Source organism: Gymnodraco acuticeps, unplaced genomic scaffold (assembly GCF_902827175.1).
Source record: "Gymnodraco acuticeps unplaced genomic scaffold, fGymAcu1.1, whole genome shotgun sequence".
Taxonomy (NCBI): Eukaryota; Metazoa; Chordata; class Actinopteri; order Perciformes; family Bathydraconidae; genus Gymnodraco; species Gymnodraco acuticeps.
The window spans coordinates 4,358,751-4,379,525 of NW_022990501.1; the positions used below are offsets into that span (position 1 = coordinate 4,358,751).

Below are 20,775 nucleotides of genomic sequence, written 5' to 3' on the forward strand. Positions count from 1 at the left end.
ATGCATGCAGCCAGGTCAGGAATCCGAGGGTCTGGGGGTTGAGCCAAAGTGCAAAAGGGGGTAAACAGTGTGCAAGAACAGGGACAATGGTTGGCACACTCACTGAGAACTGGAAGGATGAGCCCTGTACCTGTCTGCGTCCAGCCCCTCCCAGTAGGGTTCAACACTTGGAATGAGGCTAATTGGACTCCTGTAGAAGTGGGAAGATCAGACAGTAAGAAGTGAGGAGAGTATGGAGGTTAACAGGAAGCTTGTCAACGAGAGGTATGTCTGAAACAGCAACAGTAAATATCTTGTGGGTTGGACAAGACAGAAATGGAAAGAGAAATTAGTAAGTCATAAAGATGATCTGAGAACAACATTATCCGAGAAAATATATTGAGGACGAGAAAGGCCATGGAGCAAAGTTAAGATAAAGGCATGAGAGAGGAAAGTAGAGATTGTTCTAATGAGGTAAATGGCCATAAATCCCCCTAATCAGTGCTCTTGTCTTTTTTCCCTCCACTAACCCAGGAAATTAGAAGAGGGACAAAGCAGGATGTAATCAATATTCAATTATCTATACGTCACTTGAGGACTTTGTTCAGGCTAGAGCAGTGGTTCCCAAACGGTGGGCCGCGGCACACTGGTGTGCCGTGAGGCAAGTCCGGGTGTGCCGTGGGATTTTGTGACAACCATACGTTATTATTGCAATTTACAACTACACAAAAATAATTATTTTTTAATTTACTATATCAGTACTTTGTAGGTTTATATGTACGTAATCTGCGCGACTTGCGCGTCCACATCTCCACGTGCAGTGCTGCATAAACATGGCTGAGTCAGCGATAACTTTCGAGGGGTGGAGGTATGCCCATTATTTTGAGTTCGTCCGAAGAATAGACAGGAATGTGACGGTGAGGTGCAAACTGTGTCCAGGCCAGAAGCTGTTATCCACTGCTGTAAACACCACGTCAAACCTCAACAAACACCTGCAAAGAACACATGCTAACGTGAAGCTATCGCACACGCTATTTTTTGTTTGTTTATATCACGTAGTCTGTTCTTCTTCTCTGTCTTCCAGTTGTTGCCTGTTTTGAATGACAAGTACACACTACCGCCGCCTGCTGGTAAGGAGAGTTATTGCCACTCACGCATGCGCAATTCGTACGTGCTCGGCGAGTAAAGTAACGAGTAAAGTAACGAGTAAAGTAACGAGTTACTTTATGTAGATAGTAACGAAGTAGTGTAATATATTGCTTTTTTTTAAAAAAGTAATATGTAATATATTACATTTTTTTAGTAACGACCCCATCTCTGGAGTTGGCGTTCTCTACTCTGATTTACATGAAGAACAACAGGAGGTCACGGCTCTGTTGAACAGGACTTGCCTCTCCTCAGTGCCACCAAGGATTAAAATATTCTGCGCGCCCCGACAGGCACATGTAACTCACTCATTTGTAAGTCGGCAAAAATATTTACAATAGCACATGTTTCAATGCTGATTGCTGAAATGTTACATTTATAATTTGTAGTTCAGGACCATGGACAATGCAGCTTCCTTGCATTGACAGTTCTCTGTGCTGAATTTCTGCTGACTTTCCTTTGCCTCATTTTTTATTTTGTGACCTGTCTGGTTTAAATGAGTGTGTTGCTGCTTTGATGAAGCCTAATTTGATACAGTTTCAAATTAATTTCTGAAATATTTCATTAATAAATATTTCACGAGTAATATAGTTGTCTTTGTCACATTTTATTTGGCATTAGTAAATAATTATGCACATTTACAGATATTTTACATGATATGAGTGATAACACGTGTTATAAGGGCTATTTTGCACAATAGGTGTGCCTTGAGATTTTTACTTGTCCTTTGGTGTGCCTTGGGCACAAAAAGTTTGGGAACCACTGGGCTAGAGTGAGGTAAAGTATTAGGAGTGTGTGTGTGCGATTGACTAAAGATACAGTATGTGAGTGTGTTCATGGTGATAAAGAAACATGACACTCAGTGAAACCTTGTGGCTTATTGATGTCTGTTTAATGGACAACAATGGAGAACTATGGCACAGAGGAAGAAGATTACATTACTTGTCAGTCACTTATGGATTTGGTCTTTAAATGTTATTCCTTGACAACGAAAAAATAATACCAACAGACCTATCGCTTATCCAAATTGTTAAACTAGTTTATACAAATGTATAAAATGTACAATGAAATTAATGTTTGATTATTTTTGGATACCAGCAGTTGATAAAACTGAAGTCTTCAAGGATATACCATTTATAACAGCATCTAGTATTCCGTAATTTAAAGACAACCATTGCAGGCGAGAGTCCTTCTGAAACACTTCCTCAGGATGAACATATATCTCACTCAGGCCTTGGTCGCCTGAGGAAAACAGACCATGGCGGACATTTCCACTTGTATAATGCAGTTGTAATAAAATGATGGATACTTTCTATTCAGGTGTTCCGAGGCCTATTACTACAATTAATGTTATTAGATCCACCTGTGCTGTTGCTGCTATCACATGTCAACATGTCGGCTGTGTAAAGAGTCCATTAGGGACCTGAGGCGTCCTTTGGGATGGTGGATTGGATTGATTTCAGGGTCACATAAGGACAAAGAAATGAAAATACATAATGGGATGGAACTTTTGCCATCTGCAATCTTGCTGTCATTACCTTCACAGCAGTGTACGGCAACGTTTCACACAGAGAGTATAAACTGTACGGCTGAATTCACAACGGATTAGATCTAATAAATAATAAGATCTCAGTTACATTTCTATTTCCCCTTTGTTTATCATGGAGGATTATTTATTTTATATCTTAAGTAGGAGAAATACCTTTGGCAAATGTGACTTTTTTCAAAATGAAATGATAATTTCTTTGTTGTTTGAGTATGTCTATCCAAAAGTCAAGTTGCAGTTTACATCCATGTCTGTCCAAAACATTATCCCTTCATCATTTTATCCTATTAGACATTTGCCTGAGATCGTCATTATTAGTATAATAATTCTTAAAGGGGACCTATCATGCAAAATGCACTCTTGTACATCTTTTATACATGAAACGTCAGGGAAGTCACCAAGTGTCAGAAAATATAACCCTCTCTCTTTTCCTCTATACCCAAATCTCTAAAAAAGGGGCTGTCACGGATCTGATACAGACTGATACAGATTTGAATTATTTCCTACGTCACAAAAGGGGTGCTCCGCTTATTGGTCAATTCTCCACCTACAGTATCAGGGGAATGAGAGATTGGGCCACGGCCGGCCATTGCCGCTCGAAAGCGCTGTAGTCTGCCACAAAAGCAGCGAAGAAGACTTCCCTTGCATGGTTGCCCTTCTGTTTATTCTCTGCTGTGGCTCTTTTTCTCCCTCCCCGAGGCAAGCGTTTGCGCCTCCTGCTTTAAAACAAATGAATAATGACTCTATATAATCATATGTAAGGGATAATGTGCAGCGACGCGGTCATTATGGGGAAAAGAACACCGACAGGCTGATCAGGAGCCCGACGCGAAGCGGAGGGATCTAGATCGGCATAATGACCAAGTCACTGCACATTATCCCGCTTATTACATGGCCACATTCTCAACAAAGTAACGATATGACTCCCAATATTAATTGAAATGCTTTTATGGATTTAGAAAATGATTTTATTGATTTAAAAAATAGTTGTATTGATTTAAATTGACATGCATCCGCTAAGAAAAATAGTCCGTTGTTACCGTTTGAACTAACGTAGCAACGGCAGGAACTGCTTCGATAGCGTTTTTGAGGAGCTTTTTGATTACAGATTTTAAAACATCGTTGCTTGCTTTTAAAGTAGCACAATTCATTATGTCAAACCTTGGAAAGTATCTAGATATCCCTGCCCTAATGCCAAAGTAACTGGCAACTGAATATGTGTCGCCGTTTGATGTCTATGTCTGGACCGCTGCGTAAAAAGGAGGGTTTCTGCCCCGTTACTTCTCTTCTTACTTCTATAAGAATAAAACACGGAGGAAGGAGATCTCTTTTTCTTTCCCTCTTCTCCCCGCTGCAGCCTAGCAGCTGATCTCAGATCACGCTCCCCTCTCCTGCAGGGGGGCGTGGTCAGCTGCAGCTCACAGAATCAGCCCCCTGTAAAAACAGCGCTGGAAAGAGCAAATAGAGCGAAATGAGGCATGGCTAAAATGCAGGATCTGTTTGGTGTTTTGAAAAAAAAACTATATTTATATTAGGGCCGGGACTTTAACGCGTTAATTAAGATTAATTAATCACACAAAAATTAACGCGTTAAAAAAATTAACGCATTTTAATCGCACTTATTTTTGCACCGCGGAACGTTTCTCACTGGATGAGTTTCAGGCGTACCGATTATACTGGAGCACCAACTAACGTTCATGACTTCAGACAACAACAAACCACAGTGAACAACAGTGGGAAATGTTGTTTTAAAAAACGGACGGATGGAAGCGTCGATAAGAGCACGGTTGTGTGCAAATTATGCAAAAAGGAATTCGCATATCACCGCAGCACATCAAGCCTCAAGTATCACCTCAATGCAAAACATATAGCAGCTAGCGTGGAAGCTAGCGTGGACGTTAGCCTCTTTTATCGCGTTCACACCAAAAAGAGCCGGTACTAAAATTAGTTCATGAGAACCTTTTTACCCCCACGAAAGTCCCTGCTAGAGAGCAGAGAGCTGCTAGAGAGCAGGGACTTTCGTGCGGCTCTCTTGTGAGAAAAGAGCTATATTTCTGATTGGCTGGGCGGATTGCAAACCACGCCCCGTAAAACTCCCAAAAAGTTTTGTGAAGCCGCCATTTTATTATCCTCGCATTAGCATTATTAGCATTAGCCCAGCGCAGAAACGCAGAGAGACTAACTTATGGCAACACAAAATAAAACATGGGAGCGGTGGAGATGAGGAGGTGTCGGCGTTCTGGCGATTTACTCGGAAGGCTGCTGGGAGTCCCAGCAGCTTCTACTGAAGCCAGTCCCCAACTCCGGGGACTTTGGGCGGCAGTATACGCCGAAGTGGTTTGCGGCCTGCCAGTAAACCGAAAGCAGAAGAAGAAGTGACGTCAGCGGCTTCATTTGCCTAATCCACCCCCAGTTTCAAAGAGTTCTCATAAACTAAATTCTCATGAACCTTTGTGGGAAAAGTACTGCGGTGTGAATGCGCCTAATGGTATACTAAAATCCATGTGAAAAAAATTGCTTCTCACTGTTCTCAGGTCAAATATTTACATGTGATTAAAAATGCGATTAATTTCGATTAATTAATTACAAAGCCTCTAATTAATTAGATTAATTTGTTTAATCGAGTCCCGGCCCTAATTTATATACTTTATATAGGTATGGCCCTACAATATATTGTTCAAATATAGCATGATAGGTCACCTTTAAGTTATGGCCAAAAAGGTTTTTAGTGAGGTAACATTGTGCCGAAAAGAAATGCTATTCTCTTAATTTGTTTCGGAAATGTTTAAAAAATGAATATCGGACTGTCTAACCGGCCATAGACTGTATAAAAAGTGGTTGAAGACTGAGACGTATGTGGTGCGGGCAGGATTCTATTTTTCAGGCAAATATTGGATTTATTTTATGGCCTGCTGTGCGATTAAAACAGACTGTCAAAAATGAGGCTGTCTGATGGTTTTGGTGTATTCAGCCAGCTAACACTATATCTACGTCCAATACTGATTCACCTGAAAAAGTAAACATACAGCCCAGCCCTAGCCTGTGGAAGACCTCAGTCTACAACGCCATAAACTACAGTAATGGTAGTAACTAATATTCAGATTTGACTTTGAGATCTATAATTTCCAGTAAAAATCTAAGCCAAAACCAGTACAATTTATTGAAACGAGAAGCAGTAGATATTAATGATGAACTCTAAAAACGTTTTTTATAAAAGGACATAACAAACAAAAATATGGACAGTATTTTACACTTTAAAATGTATAAGTAAAGACATGTAGTCACATGAAATGTGTGAAATTGTGTGAAGAGAAATTGAAGATGTTATTCAGTATTCAGTTTCTGCGGCATTTCTTCCAGTTTGTCCAAAGGTCTTCTCATCAGGGCTCTATAAATAAAGAACTACGGCAGATCTGTAATATGTAATGCAGCCGAACCGTGTATTACAATGCCGTTATGTGATGACTTTCAAAGAGAAAAGCAAGAACACTCGGAATAAAGTATTATTTTCTTTACATTTAAAAAAAAAAATCGGATTTCATATCGCATTAACACCATATCCCTACGTGCATTGCGGCTACAACATCCAATCAGCGAGCTTAAACCATAGCTGAGGATCTTGGGTAATCGGTTCAGTGGCTGTGTATTGCAATGATGCTCGAAATGTCCCTTATAGGCCTACGTCTGTTTCCGGTTATTTTTATTTAGAAATTCAGTTCCTGACGGACGCCAAAAAAGCCAGAGATTATGGAATTAAACCAATAAATAAAAACAAGGATAATTGTGTGTTATTGGTGAGTAAATAACAGTGTGTTATTTAGAAAAGAATAACAAATTAGAAGGAAAAACATATTTAAAAAAAATACAGATTTCAGTATTTTGAGGCTCTGAGCCCCATTTATTTTCCTCACAGATGACAAAAAAAGTCCGACATTATACGATTTAAAATAAAAGCAATCATTGTGGCTTGATATTGAGTAAGAAGATGTTTTTATGAACCCCACAGCTTCCGGTCTTCCAAGACCCGACCGGACAAAAAGACGTGCTGCAGGCACGAAACATACTACCAATAGAAATACATTGCTTTTAAAATCGTGAACACGTAGTGAACACGAATCAATAGATTAAATGTCGTGACTATAACACAAAATGCCGTGAGACTGGGTTGAATTGGTAGATAGGTAGCGGTGCACAGCTGATAGACAGGGACTTGTAGTTTTTAAAGATATTATTGATTTTCTTTGAATATAAGAATGTAAACACTGAGTTGAGAGAATAGTCAGGGGTTTTGGGTGATGGGAGACACATCTATGGAATCAGAATTTCAATAGCTTACCATTAAATGACGGATATACCTTTCTGTCTGTGATGTTTTAAAAATCAGATATTAATGTGTAGAAGTAAAACATGTGAAATAATATAGCAATATCCTGTAAAATTATGTGAAAACATGAATAAAACTACACATCTTCAGATGTTATACATCCATAAGTGTCCTACATGTCCTGAATGTTGGGTTAGCTGCCTGTAGAGCGGAGCTAAATTGTCTAGCTTGTTAGCCTAGCTAGTTAGCCTTAGCTAGCTCAGTAGCTTCGAGCTAAGTGGGCATGTTTTTGCAGACAGGCCCGCCTCAGCTCCACCTCTGTCCCCATTTTTTGGATGAGGCGGTTACGAGTTAGGCGCTGACTCACTTCCTAGATGTCAACAGCTGTGTGCGCCATCTTTGGGCTTCATTGTGGCTTTGCAGGAACCTATGGGTGACTATGGACACTACGTCCATTTATATACAGTCTTATGGCATGCACCTTGACAGGGCGGTTATAAATTACAATTATATAACTACAACAACCTGCTACAAATACAACACACCAGTCTATAAAGCTCTCGTAATTATTTAAAAAAAACAGCCAACAATCAACTAAATAATGGGCTACAATATAGCAAACAAATACAATCACTTATAAACAATGCATAGAGGAGTTGAGGTAATCACGGGAGATTACACCAGCACAACTCCTGTAACTCTTTTAACTCCTAAGCCTAAATATAATTGAAAACAGTTATATAAGAAATTCACCCCCCTACAGTGATCATAAATATGGAAATTAGCTAGAGGGGGCTGCTGTAATCGAGGGTATGTAAAAATTGGATGCCTCCCTTTAGAAGCCAGCCTCCAGTGGTGTGTGTTTATCTTTCACGTTCAAAGTAAAATTAACTAGAAACATGTTCTTCTAATTCAAGCAACAGAGCTTCATTTACATTTTTTAAGTTTAGGTCAATGTCTTGTTGTCCTATAAGTAGGTGTGTTACTGTTTATTTTCAAATTGAAACACACCGCTTCTGTAACTTAGGTTGAGCAGCATTTTAAAAATACATTGTTGTGTTGGTCCTTCCAATCATCACACACAAATACTGCCTTTTGCTACTTTCCATGTTACATCACAAACAGAACCCTACACACACACACACACACACACACACACACACACACACACACACACACACACACACACACACACACACACACACACACACAACACACACCCACACACACACACACACACACACACACACACACACACACACACACACACACACACACACACACACTACCACACACACCACACACACACACACACACACACATCACACACACACACACACACACACACACACACACACACACACACACACACACACACACACACACACACACACACACACACACACACACACACACACACACACACACACACACACACACACCACACACACACACACACACAACACACACACACAACACACACACACACACACACACACACACACACAACGTAATAGCTTTTCTCTTGTCTTGTAACACGTTGACATAACAGACTTTCACCTGCTCGCTGTAATGCCACATTTGATACACTGACAGCTCAGATGTAGAGTTCATGACAGTGTAAAATATTTTGCTTCTATTAAGACAATAAATATTCAGGATAGATGTGAAGTTGTTATTGAGAAATCGACAGGATAAGTACCAATTAATATAAATCATTGTGTGTTCCTATTCTGCAGTTTTGCTTACTGTGTAAGCAAAAGGAACTGTATACATCTCACTTTGTAGAAATAAAGTATTTGTTTTGTTGACTATATTGTATTTGGAACACATACAACTACAGTTCTGATCAGGGATCAAATGAATCCTGAATGCTTTGTTGTTTGATTAGGGGTTAGCAGTAGATCTCTTTGTAACAGTGTGTTACTTACGGACTTTCCATGCTTTTTCTGCAGTGCGTTATGGATAGAGGGGGGTCTGGAAGATGGGAGAAAGAGATAAGGAAGGTGAACATTTTCAGATGTCACTCATTTTCAAGCATTTATAAGGATAAACAACCCTGATCCAAGACATTTACATAAAGGTTTATGAAAACTTGAATTCCTAAAAATGACCAGTGAATTCCTAAAGATGACGATCACAATAGCAGCTGCTGAGCCTGGAGCAGCTATTGGAATGGAGTAACAGGATTACAATTAAAGGCTAAATATATTGACTGAAGTTTATTTCTGAAGTGTCATTAGGCCACTTTCATGATGTTCACTACTTGATCATGTAATTAAAGCTGAGAGTCATATAGAGCAGTATGATAACATAAATCAGTAAGGTAGATGTGGGGATGTCTGTTAAAAGTCTCTCAGTTAAGTTTCACATACAAAATGATTATAAGTTGTAATGTATAAATACAAAAACATTCAGTAATCATTGTTGTTATTTGTAATAATTTAATTGCTCCCTGAAAATTGAGTGATTGTGATGGCAGCCATTATTTTCCAGGTCTCACCTCTTTTCCTCTTCATCTTCCTCCTGCGCTGCTTGTTGACGAAGCAGGCAGCCATGGTGCTGAAGAGGACAGCTGCTGCCAGGAAACAGATGGTTGCCACAATGCCAGCCACCACAGGCCGCGCCAGTCCACGCTCCTCCACCATCTCTGGAGGGGGGAAGAAGTCTGCAGGGGGAGGAGGGGAGAGTCAGGGACGTACAACTGGGTAAAGTCACAGTGTGGCTACAGAATGACAAGGATGCAACAAAGCAGGAAATGACAGTTGCAGACTGTAGACAGACCCAGAGGTATGAGGACATGTTAATGATAGCTACATTTTGACTGCACTGTGGTAGCATCCCGATAGTGATATTAACAGCTCTAAGTAGGTAATAGGTATAGATAGCAGTAGCAGTAGTGTTGCTTTTTGGGGGGTTTATTTTGAAAAACAAGCCTAAACCTGAACCTTTCTGTTACTATACAGTTTTTCTATGGGGCTTTTATTTAGAAAAACTGGTATTTTCCAAAGCATCCAGTAAGGATATGGTAACTCAACAGGCTTCTATTTTGAATAACAAGCCTACATTTTAGCTTCCTTTATCTGTAGGCTTTGAGCCTTTTGAAAGAAAAGTCGTTCCATATCCAATGAGATGCAAGAGCTGACCTTTAAAACTGTGTGTGTCTTTAAAATAAGTATTTCTGCACGCTATATGCCATAATGACTAAGCAGAAAGTCAACTTACTTCCCAACCTATCTGAGAAGAGTCTCACAGTGAATGCTGCAGTCAGTAAATGTGCACTGTAATGACTGTTTGATACCTCTGTATGTTGTTGTCCGCTGAGATTATTGCGGGAGATCTGAGGTATGTGAGGTATTTTACTTTTTTGGGCATAAGTAAAATACCTTATCAACATGCATGAAACGTCAAAACATGTTGTTTTTAACAAATTATTAAAATAACATACAATTGTGTTAATGCTTTGACAATATGCAGCGAAAACGCAGTCAAATTAGTTCAAGATCAACAGAGATGAGCAGCAGCTTCTGATATTGCATTACTCTCCAGCTTTGCCACTAGGGGGCAGCAACGTTCTACCACTGCAAATCTTCTTCATTATAAATGCTACCAACAGCTGCTCTTATCAAATGATGTGTACCCAGTGACCTCTGCAGGGGAGTGACATCACAGTTTCAGGGTTTCATTTCAGATTTAAAACAGCCTCTTAGTATTGGGACCAAAAAAAACAAACGACTTTGATTTATTTGTTTGATTTCTGATTTCTTTGTTCCAAAAAGCAGCCCAGTGCAATCCACTGAGGATGATGTCATACTTCTAAGGATGGTACAAAGGAGTGTGCATGTAAAGAGAGCTTATGTTAATAGTGCTGAGTGGGAAAAATGTAAAGTTGGAGTTGCTGAGTGTGCAATACATCTACCGCCTCTGGTCAGATCAGGACTGTGAAGTTAGCCTGAGGTTAGCGACGCATGATACTGCAAGAGGCTGTTGGTTTGAATCCAGAGGTTTAAAGAAGACCTGCCCTTTCTTCTCTGAGTAACACATTTTTTGACATGCATGTACTGTATACTGTATAATGTGTGTTTTTATATATCTGTATTTTTTGTATATATAATATGAGATGTAAGGTCTCACCTGTGCTGGACACACCTACTACGTTACTAGGATCACTGATGATGTCATCCATGACGGCCATGACGCGGAACTCGTACCAGGCCTCCTAAGAGCAGAACAGACAGAGGTCATTCAGAGGGTGAACTCATGTGGTTTTATTGTGTTATTGTCTCAGCTGATAGACATGGATTTGGAGCTCACTCACTGATACCATTTAGTGTTGCCTTAAAAAAAAAAATATTGGAGTTGTGCATTGCAAACTTTGGCATGATTAAGGTTTTTATTGAATCCAATAATTCTATAAAAAAAGATTAGATTATTAAGCACTTAAATAAGGAAATCAAGAATAACTCCTGAAGCTACTGTATAAGGGGGTTCGAAAATCTGTAAAAAAAAATCACACTCATGATGTCATAGTGATATTATTAGAGTTATCTTTGATTGGAATGGACAATAATATGATGTGTCTCGCGCTACTATTAGCTAGCTAGCATTATTGATGTTAGCAGTAGCAAATCATTACAGACTGCTTAATTAACCAAAGAAGTAAATGTTTTTTGACACCAGAATAGTGGTGTGTTTATTAAATTGTAAAAGAAAAAGATGTCTTACATTTGTATAGTTCTGTGTTCACCACATGGATGTATAAAGAGACACAGCACAGAAAAAACAGAAAATTGGCGCTAGAACTAGGGTTTTGGACTTTGAAGGAATTATTAGGCAGGAAGTGTCAAAAAGACCACAGTCGTGCTTTCCCATTCTGCCTTAATAAACTTGCCTTACTGTCCCTCTCACATGCTTTCACACAAGTCACTTGACTCCCCCATTCGCCTGCTCACCTGTTTCTCATCAGCCCTGCAGTATTTTGACCTGCTCATCTCCACCTTCTCTTTGACAGATTGACAATGTTGCGCATGCCTGTAATTTCCAGCCTTCTGAACGTCTGCTCGATCTATTTCTGCTTTTTGTTGCCTGTTCCTCACCTGCTGACCTGTATGCGCCTCTTGGATTTGTTTGACTGTTCGATCTGCTTTCTGTCTATCCGTCTGTGTTTGAATCTTTCATTAATTCTGCATCATGGGAAAGTAGAAACAAGCATTATGAAGCTTGACCCATCATCGGAATATCAAACATCTGCTGCTTGTCCCAATTTTTACATATATAAACTCAAAAGATGTTTGAAACTTGAATATCTATAAACATCCAACTAAGAGAAACATGGATGATTGAGCATACCAATGTAAAATCATTTCAGGTATAAATATGATATATTGTAAGGGGGAACAGAATATTAAAAAAGTCTCCATAGGAAATAAACATGAGCAGATGCGCTGATTTCTTTAAATAGCCAAATGCGTCTTAAAATTGATAAATCACCTATGACTAAGTCCTGATGAAACAACAGATTAAGCCTTTTAGAACCCCTTTCATTGTGCTGGTGTTGGCTGCGCTCCACAGTGCAGGTCAGCTACAGCACAGCAGCTGTGGAGCTGGCACAGATCCAGTCGGTGTCTTGCTCAAGACTGAGATTTGAATTTAAAAGGTACCAAACACAGCACCACTTATACGCAGACAACCAAACAGAGCGTCCCTCTGGCCAAATTACCTCATCTGATGTAGAAAGAGATTTGAAGTTAAAAAGTTAAACAAGCGAGGTGCTTTGTGTGTGTCGAGAGAGCTGGTGAGACTGAGTGGGTGTTGGCGGTGCAATGGAAGGAGAGATAAAAGCATCTGCAAGGAGCCGACAGTGGTAGTTAGAATACAAAGAAGCTCAAACATTATATGGAAGGAGATTACCCGACATAAGCAAAGATGTGAAATGCAGAAAAATAAGTATTGTGTCGCATAAATCAGCAAGGATTTATTGATTTTGTCTCTGCTGTAGTGAATTCACTGTCATCTAAAAAGCATATTGTATTCATTATTCATATTCTTACAGTGTATTACATTGCCTCTCATGTTCCAGATGCTATTCTCTCTCCTCTCTGCAAGTAAAAGCATGTGTGTGTTTTGCAGGTTTAACAAAACGTGTTATGGCAAGAACAAAAAATGCCACCAAGTAAAACCCAGAGATGTCCGAAAGAGAGCCAAGTCAGCATGTGCACACCTGCAATGTTACTATGACAACCAAGGTGGATATGGCAGCTTAATATTCAGGATTTTCACAACTTCTTAAGCATCACATTTGAAGATCTTTCAAGGACATTCCAGGACCAAATCACACAAATGGCAGGACCCAACACGGCATCATTTGAGACACGGATCAAGGTTACTACTGTCACAAACACCAAGAGGTTATAAAATGAGAACTCACACACATCAACCTGAAAGAGAGCCTCTAATGAGCCTCTAACTTGTGGCTATTTTACAGTGAGTTAAAAAGCAGGGAAGTGAAACGATGGAACTTTTAATCGGAGAAAAATAACTGTACCTACCACAAATACTAATTGGCGGCAACTTTTTTTTCTGGATGTTTATTATAAAAAGGATTTTCTTGACTTATTTTCCTGAGTAAATAAAGTGTGTATTCTGTTCTTGGATTATTATAACTCACATTTGGGAAACGTGTCTCAACAACCTATATTGCAGCACAGCTTTCTCACAGTGTCAGCAGTCGATTGCCAGTTGGCTAACAAAAAAGCAAGCATGCTTAGTCAAGCATTTCAGATGGTGTGTATAATTAAGTTTATTTGAAAGACTTGCTCATGCTGCTTGGAACTATACCATCTTTTGCTGGATTTCCGCAAAAAAAAACACAGAGGTGACCGGGGTTGAAAAACACCTGGAACTTCCTGTTATAATGTATATCAAGTTCTTATATATAAAAATATAAAGATTTGTTATTTTAATAGAACTGAAGCTGGGATGTTGACCATATTTTACACTTAAAAATGCTATTAATTATTGTTAAATGCTTAGCAGTAACAGCCATTTTCTGGCTAAAATGAGCATAGAATAACAGACATAGCAGAAGTTCTAAAATAATTGTAGACATTATAATTAACCTCCACTACAGCCCAGACATCCCTCTAGATGAGGGTCTTGTTTGATACTCTGTCTACAGTCCATGACCTGTCTGGTACCTGGATGAGGTCTCGGGCGAGCAGGTCCGTCTCCCCAGCAGGAATGCTGTCGTCTAAGACCTCCCATCGCTCCCCCAGGCGGAACTCCATGACATAATGCTGGATCGGTGCTGTATGATTGGCAGGCAGGATCCAGTTGAGCAGAACTCCCTGCTGCGTGCGATTGGCTGTGAGGCACCGTGGTGGGGTAAGCAGCACCAATGGTTCAGGGGTACTTATAGGAAATACTGAAAGAGCACAAAAGTGTGTGAGAGCAACTCGGTTATATATTCAGTGTTCTGTTCACCAGCATGATACCAGTGAATCATCCTCCTTTACACTTTGACACTAACATGTACGACAACTATAGTGTGAAGTGATTAAGCTCTTATACCAAATGCATCTCTAACACATTCACATGTACATTCACACACATCTTTTACATTACTTAGACTCTGAATCCTCGCAACCTGAAAGTCAATTTCTGGCCTGCATGATGCTATCCAAAAGCAGCCCCTGTCTAAAGGCTTTGTCTTCTTTCGTTCTACTTCTTGGCTGACACAAAAGGTGATGATGCGTGAATATTAATCATAAATGAGTATGTCACTCATCTTTTAAGTGACAGCTTTATTTAGACCCACTGCTGTGAGTAATGCAGAGTGATTCAACAAAGCCTAGTTTAAAGGTATAATATGCAGCATTCCTAAAAAGACAATTTATAGACTCATAAAAAAATAATCCCTCACAATCATCCTTGATGAAACATTGGACCTGTGTGGTGGTCTCCGTATCTGCAGACACCCTGCAGCCTTTAGCCTGTAGTTTCCCTTTTCTTCTTATTTTGCTGTTTGGTCATTTCTGGGCATCAAAAAAGAGCCTTGTTTCCTCTTGCTTGTTCCATGCCCTAACCTTTTTTTTCTTTACTCTACTGGCCTCAGTTGAAACGGTGCTCTCTACATATAAACAGAATATTAAAACATTATTCCATGTTGTTTTCCAATTTCATATTGAAAAAACGAATGCGTTTTTGAGCCAAAGCTTACATTTTTAAATGTGGACTGGGGATGGATATGACTGGACTTGGTCCTACAGTGTATGATCAGAGCGTGGTTAGCAACGGTGTGCTACACAAAAAGAACAAACCTTTTACAGTATTGTCTAAATTGACCAATCAGATTTGATAATTAATCTAAGCTGCGTAATAAATAATTGTATCTCTTTGTTTCAGACTAACAGCAGTAGATATTCATAAGTCTCCTCACCTAGTGTGTTCACAGTGACAACCTCGCTGAAAGGGCCTGTGCCAAGCTTGTTTTGGGCCAGAACGCTGAACTGGTATATTGTCTCTGGCTCCAAGCCGGGCACCACCAACCAGTCCTGGCCTCCAGGCACGGGTATGGAGAACCAGTCATGTGGACCTAAACGCTCCCTCTTCAGCCTGAACAACGGGGTTCAGGAGAGGTGAGCGGACAGAGAGAGGATTTGAAAAAAACATAATGGGGATACTTCACTATTTTGTCTCTATAAGACGGAGGTTAAAGTTAACTTAAGTAAGCAAAATCATTTTAGATACATTTTTAGCTCCATAATTGATCCAACATTACAGACAACATTTTTATTATTTCTTTCATGAATTTGTTCACTTCATTCTCATCTTGACTTTCACTTGATGGTATTAAGCCCATGCTGCGCTCAGCTTTGCAGATTGCTGTTTGCCCATGCCATACATTCAGCGCTCACTGACTTGATCACCAGATAAAGCAGAAAACTGTTACATGCAGCTACAACACTCTCACTGTTTATCCCTGATGGGATTGTAAAAGCAGAGCCTATATTTAGGTAGTTTTGATGTTGCAGGAAACATTTGTAATCCCCCCTACTGAGATGTTTCATTTTAGCAACATAGCTTCTATAGTACTGTGAAATGCAGTATAATTAAATGTAATCTTTAAGGTATCAGTACAATTTGTTTTTTTGTTATAGACTGAGTTCCTTAAAGGTGGGGTAGGTAAGTTTGAGAAACCGACTCGAGATACACTTTTTGTTATATTCCATGGAATGCTCTTAACATCCCGATAGCAATGAATATCTGAAGTGCTTTGACAAAAAATCCATAAAAAAATGTCATCAGTGGAAGCCGTGACGCTGTAAAAAGCACGACTAATCGTCTGAGCCGGCCCGGCTAAAGTAACTGGATGGCCTACCTGCCTGTCAGCCTTCCATCTGTGCACAAACTTATCTCGTGCCCTCATTGGTCATGTGCGCGTTCGTGTGTGTTGGAGGAGGGGCTCTGTGAGGAAGTGGCAGATTTGTTCAGGTTGTGTATTTTCAAATTCTAGCGCACTCGAGCTGGTTCCTCCAAAATTACCTACCCCACCTTTAATATTAATATATGCTGTAGTAGTTTATGTCCCTATATGATACAGATGCATAGTGCTTACTACTATAGGCCTCCATTTAAATGAATAATGTTATATACAGTTTGACAGCAGCGGCAGTAGCAGAAGCGGCGGCAGCAGCAGCAGCAGCAGCAGCAGCAGCAACAGGAAAGACAATTTTGGGTCATGTTCAGTTTTGTTGCAACTGTCTTTATGAGTTCCTGCAGAAAATCCAAGATTAGAGATGAAAACTCACTCAACCTCGATCTCCATGTATTTCGATCTCAACGTTTTAACAACTGTTCTGAACACAACCCTGGAAAAAGACATTTTCAGAAACAACAAAGGAAGTATTGGAAGAAAAAGAAGAAGCAGGAAGCAAAGCATGCTGAGATGACTCACACATGGCCATACCAGACTGAGAATGTCTGCTGGAAGCCTCCGTCATACCCCACCTCCCAGGACACATTGGCCCAGGTAGAGGACGCCACCACGTGGATGCTGGTGGGGGCGTGGGGGCTTGTGCCTGCGGAGAGGGGAGGCAGTGAGGGTGTGTAGTTAAAAGGGCACATTAGTCACAGTGCAGTCTTGCTGTGATCTATTACATGTATTTAACTTGAGAGATGGAACAAGCCTTGTAACATAAAAATGAAATGTATCAATTGAAAAACGATAGCAATAAGAAAGCATGCATGTATCCTTTGTCTTGCTAAATAATTTAAGCTAAGAAAACAGGATGTAGATAGCTTATCTGATCATAACATACATAACATACATAATATACTAGATACATGAAAGACAAGAATAGCTTGTTTCAGCTGTAGCTTCATCCTTCGTTTTTTTTTTTGCGTGATGCAAGTAGTTAGCTATATTTGAGGCCCTTGAACATGATTTTGTATTTGAAAATGAGTCATTTTGAAGCGTTATAAAGTCAACCAGAGGATTGCTTTTTCCCCTGCAAGCTGGCTAATTAAGCTAACATTAGCTTGATTAGCCAGCTAGCTACATCGGATAACAGCTGCAAGCATCAATTTTCCTTTATTGGCTAGAAGTGAGATGTTGCTCTTTTCTCCTTCTTTCTGAAGTCAAGGACACATTTTGTAAATAATGTACACTGCCCATGTTAAACTGAATGTGCCATACTACATTAGCCGCGTTCACACCGGAGTACTTTTCCCCTTTAGTTCCGCTAGTACCCCTTATGTTGCGTTCACACCAAAAAGAGTACCTCATTCACACCAACGCAACTCCGGTTCAAGCTCCGTGCTAGAGCTTTTCAGGTTCAGAACCGGTTCTTCGGTTTAGCTCCGGCTCTTTTCACACCGCCCAGAGTCCGACTGGTGCTGCGTCATTACGTCATCGTTTGCGTCATGACGTAACCGTTTGCGTGCCTGCTTCATAAAGCCAAACCGCGCGGAAACCCCTCACAGCTCACACGGACAACAACAACAATGGCCGATTGTGCTCCAGCTTCCTCTGTACCTCTTCGGAAGACCAGATTCCCAGTAGGTAGCTGGTCTCTTCAGTGGACCACTGCTGCTTGTTAAGTTTCTCCATCGTTGTGTACAAACTGGATAAAACGCCGGCTTTTTGTTGTTGTTCAGGAGTTGATCCCGCCCCTGCCCCCGCCACGACGTAAGCGGGGCTTTTTCTCTAGCCGGACAATTTTTTGGTGCTTGAAACGAACCAGATTCCGGAGCTAAGAGGCTGCTCCGCTGCGGTGTGAACAGGAAAACCCGGTGCTTTTCAAGCTCCAGCTCCGAACCGGCCCTGAAACACCGTTGGTGTGAATGAGGTATTAGTGCCGGGAACTTTTACCCCCATTTTTAGTGCCTGCTAGAGAGGTGGTACTATCCTGGGGGGAAAAAGTGCCCCAGTTCTGATTTGCGAATTGCAAACCACGCCCTGTAAAACTCTGAAAAGTTTTGTGAAGCCGCCATTGTATTTGTGGCATTAGCATTATTAGCATTAGCATTAGCCCCACGCACCAACGGAGACAGAATAACTTATGGCAACACAAAAAAAAACATGGCAGCGGTGGAGATGAGGAGGTGTCGGCGTTCTGGCGATTTACTCGGAAGGCTTCAGTAGAAGCTGCTGGGAGTCCCAGCAGCTTCTACTGAAGTCAGTCCCTAACTCCGGGGACTTCCGGCCGGGGACTTAGGGTGGCAGTATACGCCGTGAAGTTGTTTGCAGCCTGCCAGTAAACCCAAAGCAGAAGAAGACGAAGTGACGTCAGCGGCTCATTTGCGTAATCTTCGCTCAGGGAAAAGTACTCCGGTGTGAACGCGATTGGTACTTAGTGCCCTGGGGTAATAAGTGCCGGAGCACTAAGTGCCGGCACTAAGTACTGCAAAGTACGCGGTGTGAACGCGGCTAATGTAACAGGCAGGCATAGCAACAGTAACTCAGTGGGTGGGACGTAGAGAACTGTCAATTACTGAACTACTCTAGTTATTGTATGTATGTAATATGTGTAGGTTTATATATGTAAATGTGTTTGTGAAGTAGTGTTTATATTGGGTACCTATTACTTGGATGTGCGTGCTGGCAGTGATGCTCGTGGCAACGTTGGTGGCGACACACTCCCACTCCCCATGGTCCTCCTTGGTGAGTGACTTGAACTGTAAGCTGCCCCGGGGCAGAACATTGTGCTTGCTTTTACTGGGCTTGCCTACCTGCAGTCCATCCAGCCAAGGAAAGACAAAGTCAGCCAATGAAGTAGAGATGGAGAGAGGGGACAAAGGGTTGGTACATGTCATTCAAATGTAAAAACTCTAAAAACAGCAAAGGGGCTAGCCAGCTGTTCAACAACCAACCTTGCACATCTCCAACAAGATAATGGCTTTCAAAGTGTATTTTAAGTTTGAGAAATTAGACAGAATGATGCATTTCATAATTGGGAGACAGAAACAATAGCTAATCACACAGTATTCAATGAGCCAGATAAAGCATGCCTGATAATCAAGAAAACAATGGAGAGAAACTAATATCTTCCCTTGATTGCATATTTTATAGACATCATTTAGATGTGATTAAATGCTACAATGATATACTGTATAGTTTAAATAAAAATCATAGCAACAGGTTTCAAAAATGCACTTCTGAATGGAAAACAATGACTGTAACTAAAAACAAATTGTGGGTACAAATGTGGTTACTCAAGAACTCTGGTTGCCAAATCCTATACATAAGAAAGAGGGTAAGTGTGGGAGTTGTCTAACCTTTCTCCATGTGATGTTGGGAAAGGGGTCTCCCTCCGCCTCACAGGGGATGACCAGTTCTCTCCCAGCCTCCTGCCTGTACTCCCCTCCAGGAACCACTGAGAATTTAGGAGGCTCCTGTCCAGGGGGAAGCACCAACACAGGTTAGGTAACAATAATGAGTTGCTTTGAGTTTGTAATGCCTCCAGGAGTGACTTTGGATGTACCTTTAGCACCAGGGGAGCAGGAGAAGACCATCCCAAAGAACCCAGGGCGTTGTAAGGCATGCAGGTATAGGTGCCGAGAGAGTCCTCCGTCACCTCTGCCACACGGATGCTCCCATCGTCCATTTGGCTCCAACCGGGGAACTGTGGATGGAGAAGGGATTGACGATTTGTAAGGAAGAGTAACATTTTGTAACAGACTGATGATTCCAAACCTAGCCTCACACACGGAAAAAAATGAATATCTGTTGACATAGACATTTAATTAAAGCCAAGGTTTTTTTGTTTTTTCAGTGCTAAGGGCAACTGAATCTTTTCACTCAAACAAGAGAAACACTGAAAATTACAGGAAGTAAAGTGACATGGAGCTTTAACGAAATGATGCACTAATTTCCAGTCTAGGGCGGAGTGAAGTGAGTGGAACAAAAGCGCCAGCAGCACACCCGCTCACCTTGTCTATCCGGAGAGGGAGGCCATCTTTCTTCCACTTAACCAGAGTTACAGGGGGGGTTGGCATCTATAGGACAGCGGATGAAGCCAGGCATACCAATGGCCACGTAGATGACGGATGGCATGTTAACCACACGGGCAGGATCTGGTGGAAAACAAGGAAAACACTTTACAAAACATCTCTTTGGAAAGCCGGTGCCTACTTATTCTAACAGCTGTGAAAAAAGATGAGAAATTAAACAGCTTATGGCAAAGGGCCTTTACGTGGAGTTTATGTGTATAGTTCAACATCAATGCAAATGAGTTTTACTCCTGAACTGAAATTAAATGAGGCCTAACTAAACCTCACT

General features: G+C 40.8%; 1 protein-coding gene across 1 annotated transcript in view; it reads right to left on the reverse strand.

Annotated features, from left to right (window-relative positions):
• Positions 1-20,775, reverse strand: part of igsf9bb (immunoglobulin superfamily, member 9Bb) — a 133,358-nt gene that overhangs the window by 18,383 nt on the left and 94,200 nt on the right. The window contains 11 exon segments of the mRNA XM_034226636.1: positions 8,927-8,972; positions 9,499-9,663; positions 11,130-11,214; positions 14,192-14,418; positions 15,433-15,608; positions 16,963-17,074; positions 19,076-19,226; positions 19,773-19,889; positions 19,979-20,119; positions 20,427-20,483; positions 20,485-20,570. Of these exon segments, the coding sequence (XP_034082527.1) occupies positions 8,927-8,972; positions 9,499-9,663; positions 11,130-11,214; positions 14,192-14,418; positions 15,433-15,608; positions 16,963-17,074; positions 19,076-19,226; positions 19,773-19,889; positions 19,979-20,119; positions 20,427-20,483; positions 20,485-20,570 (1,363 nt within the window).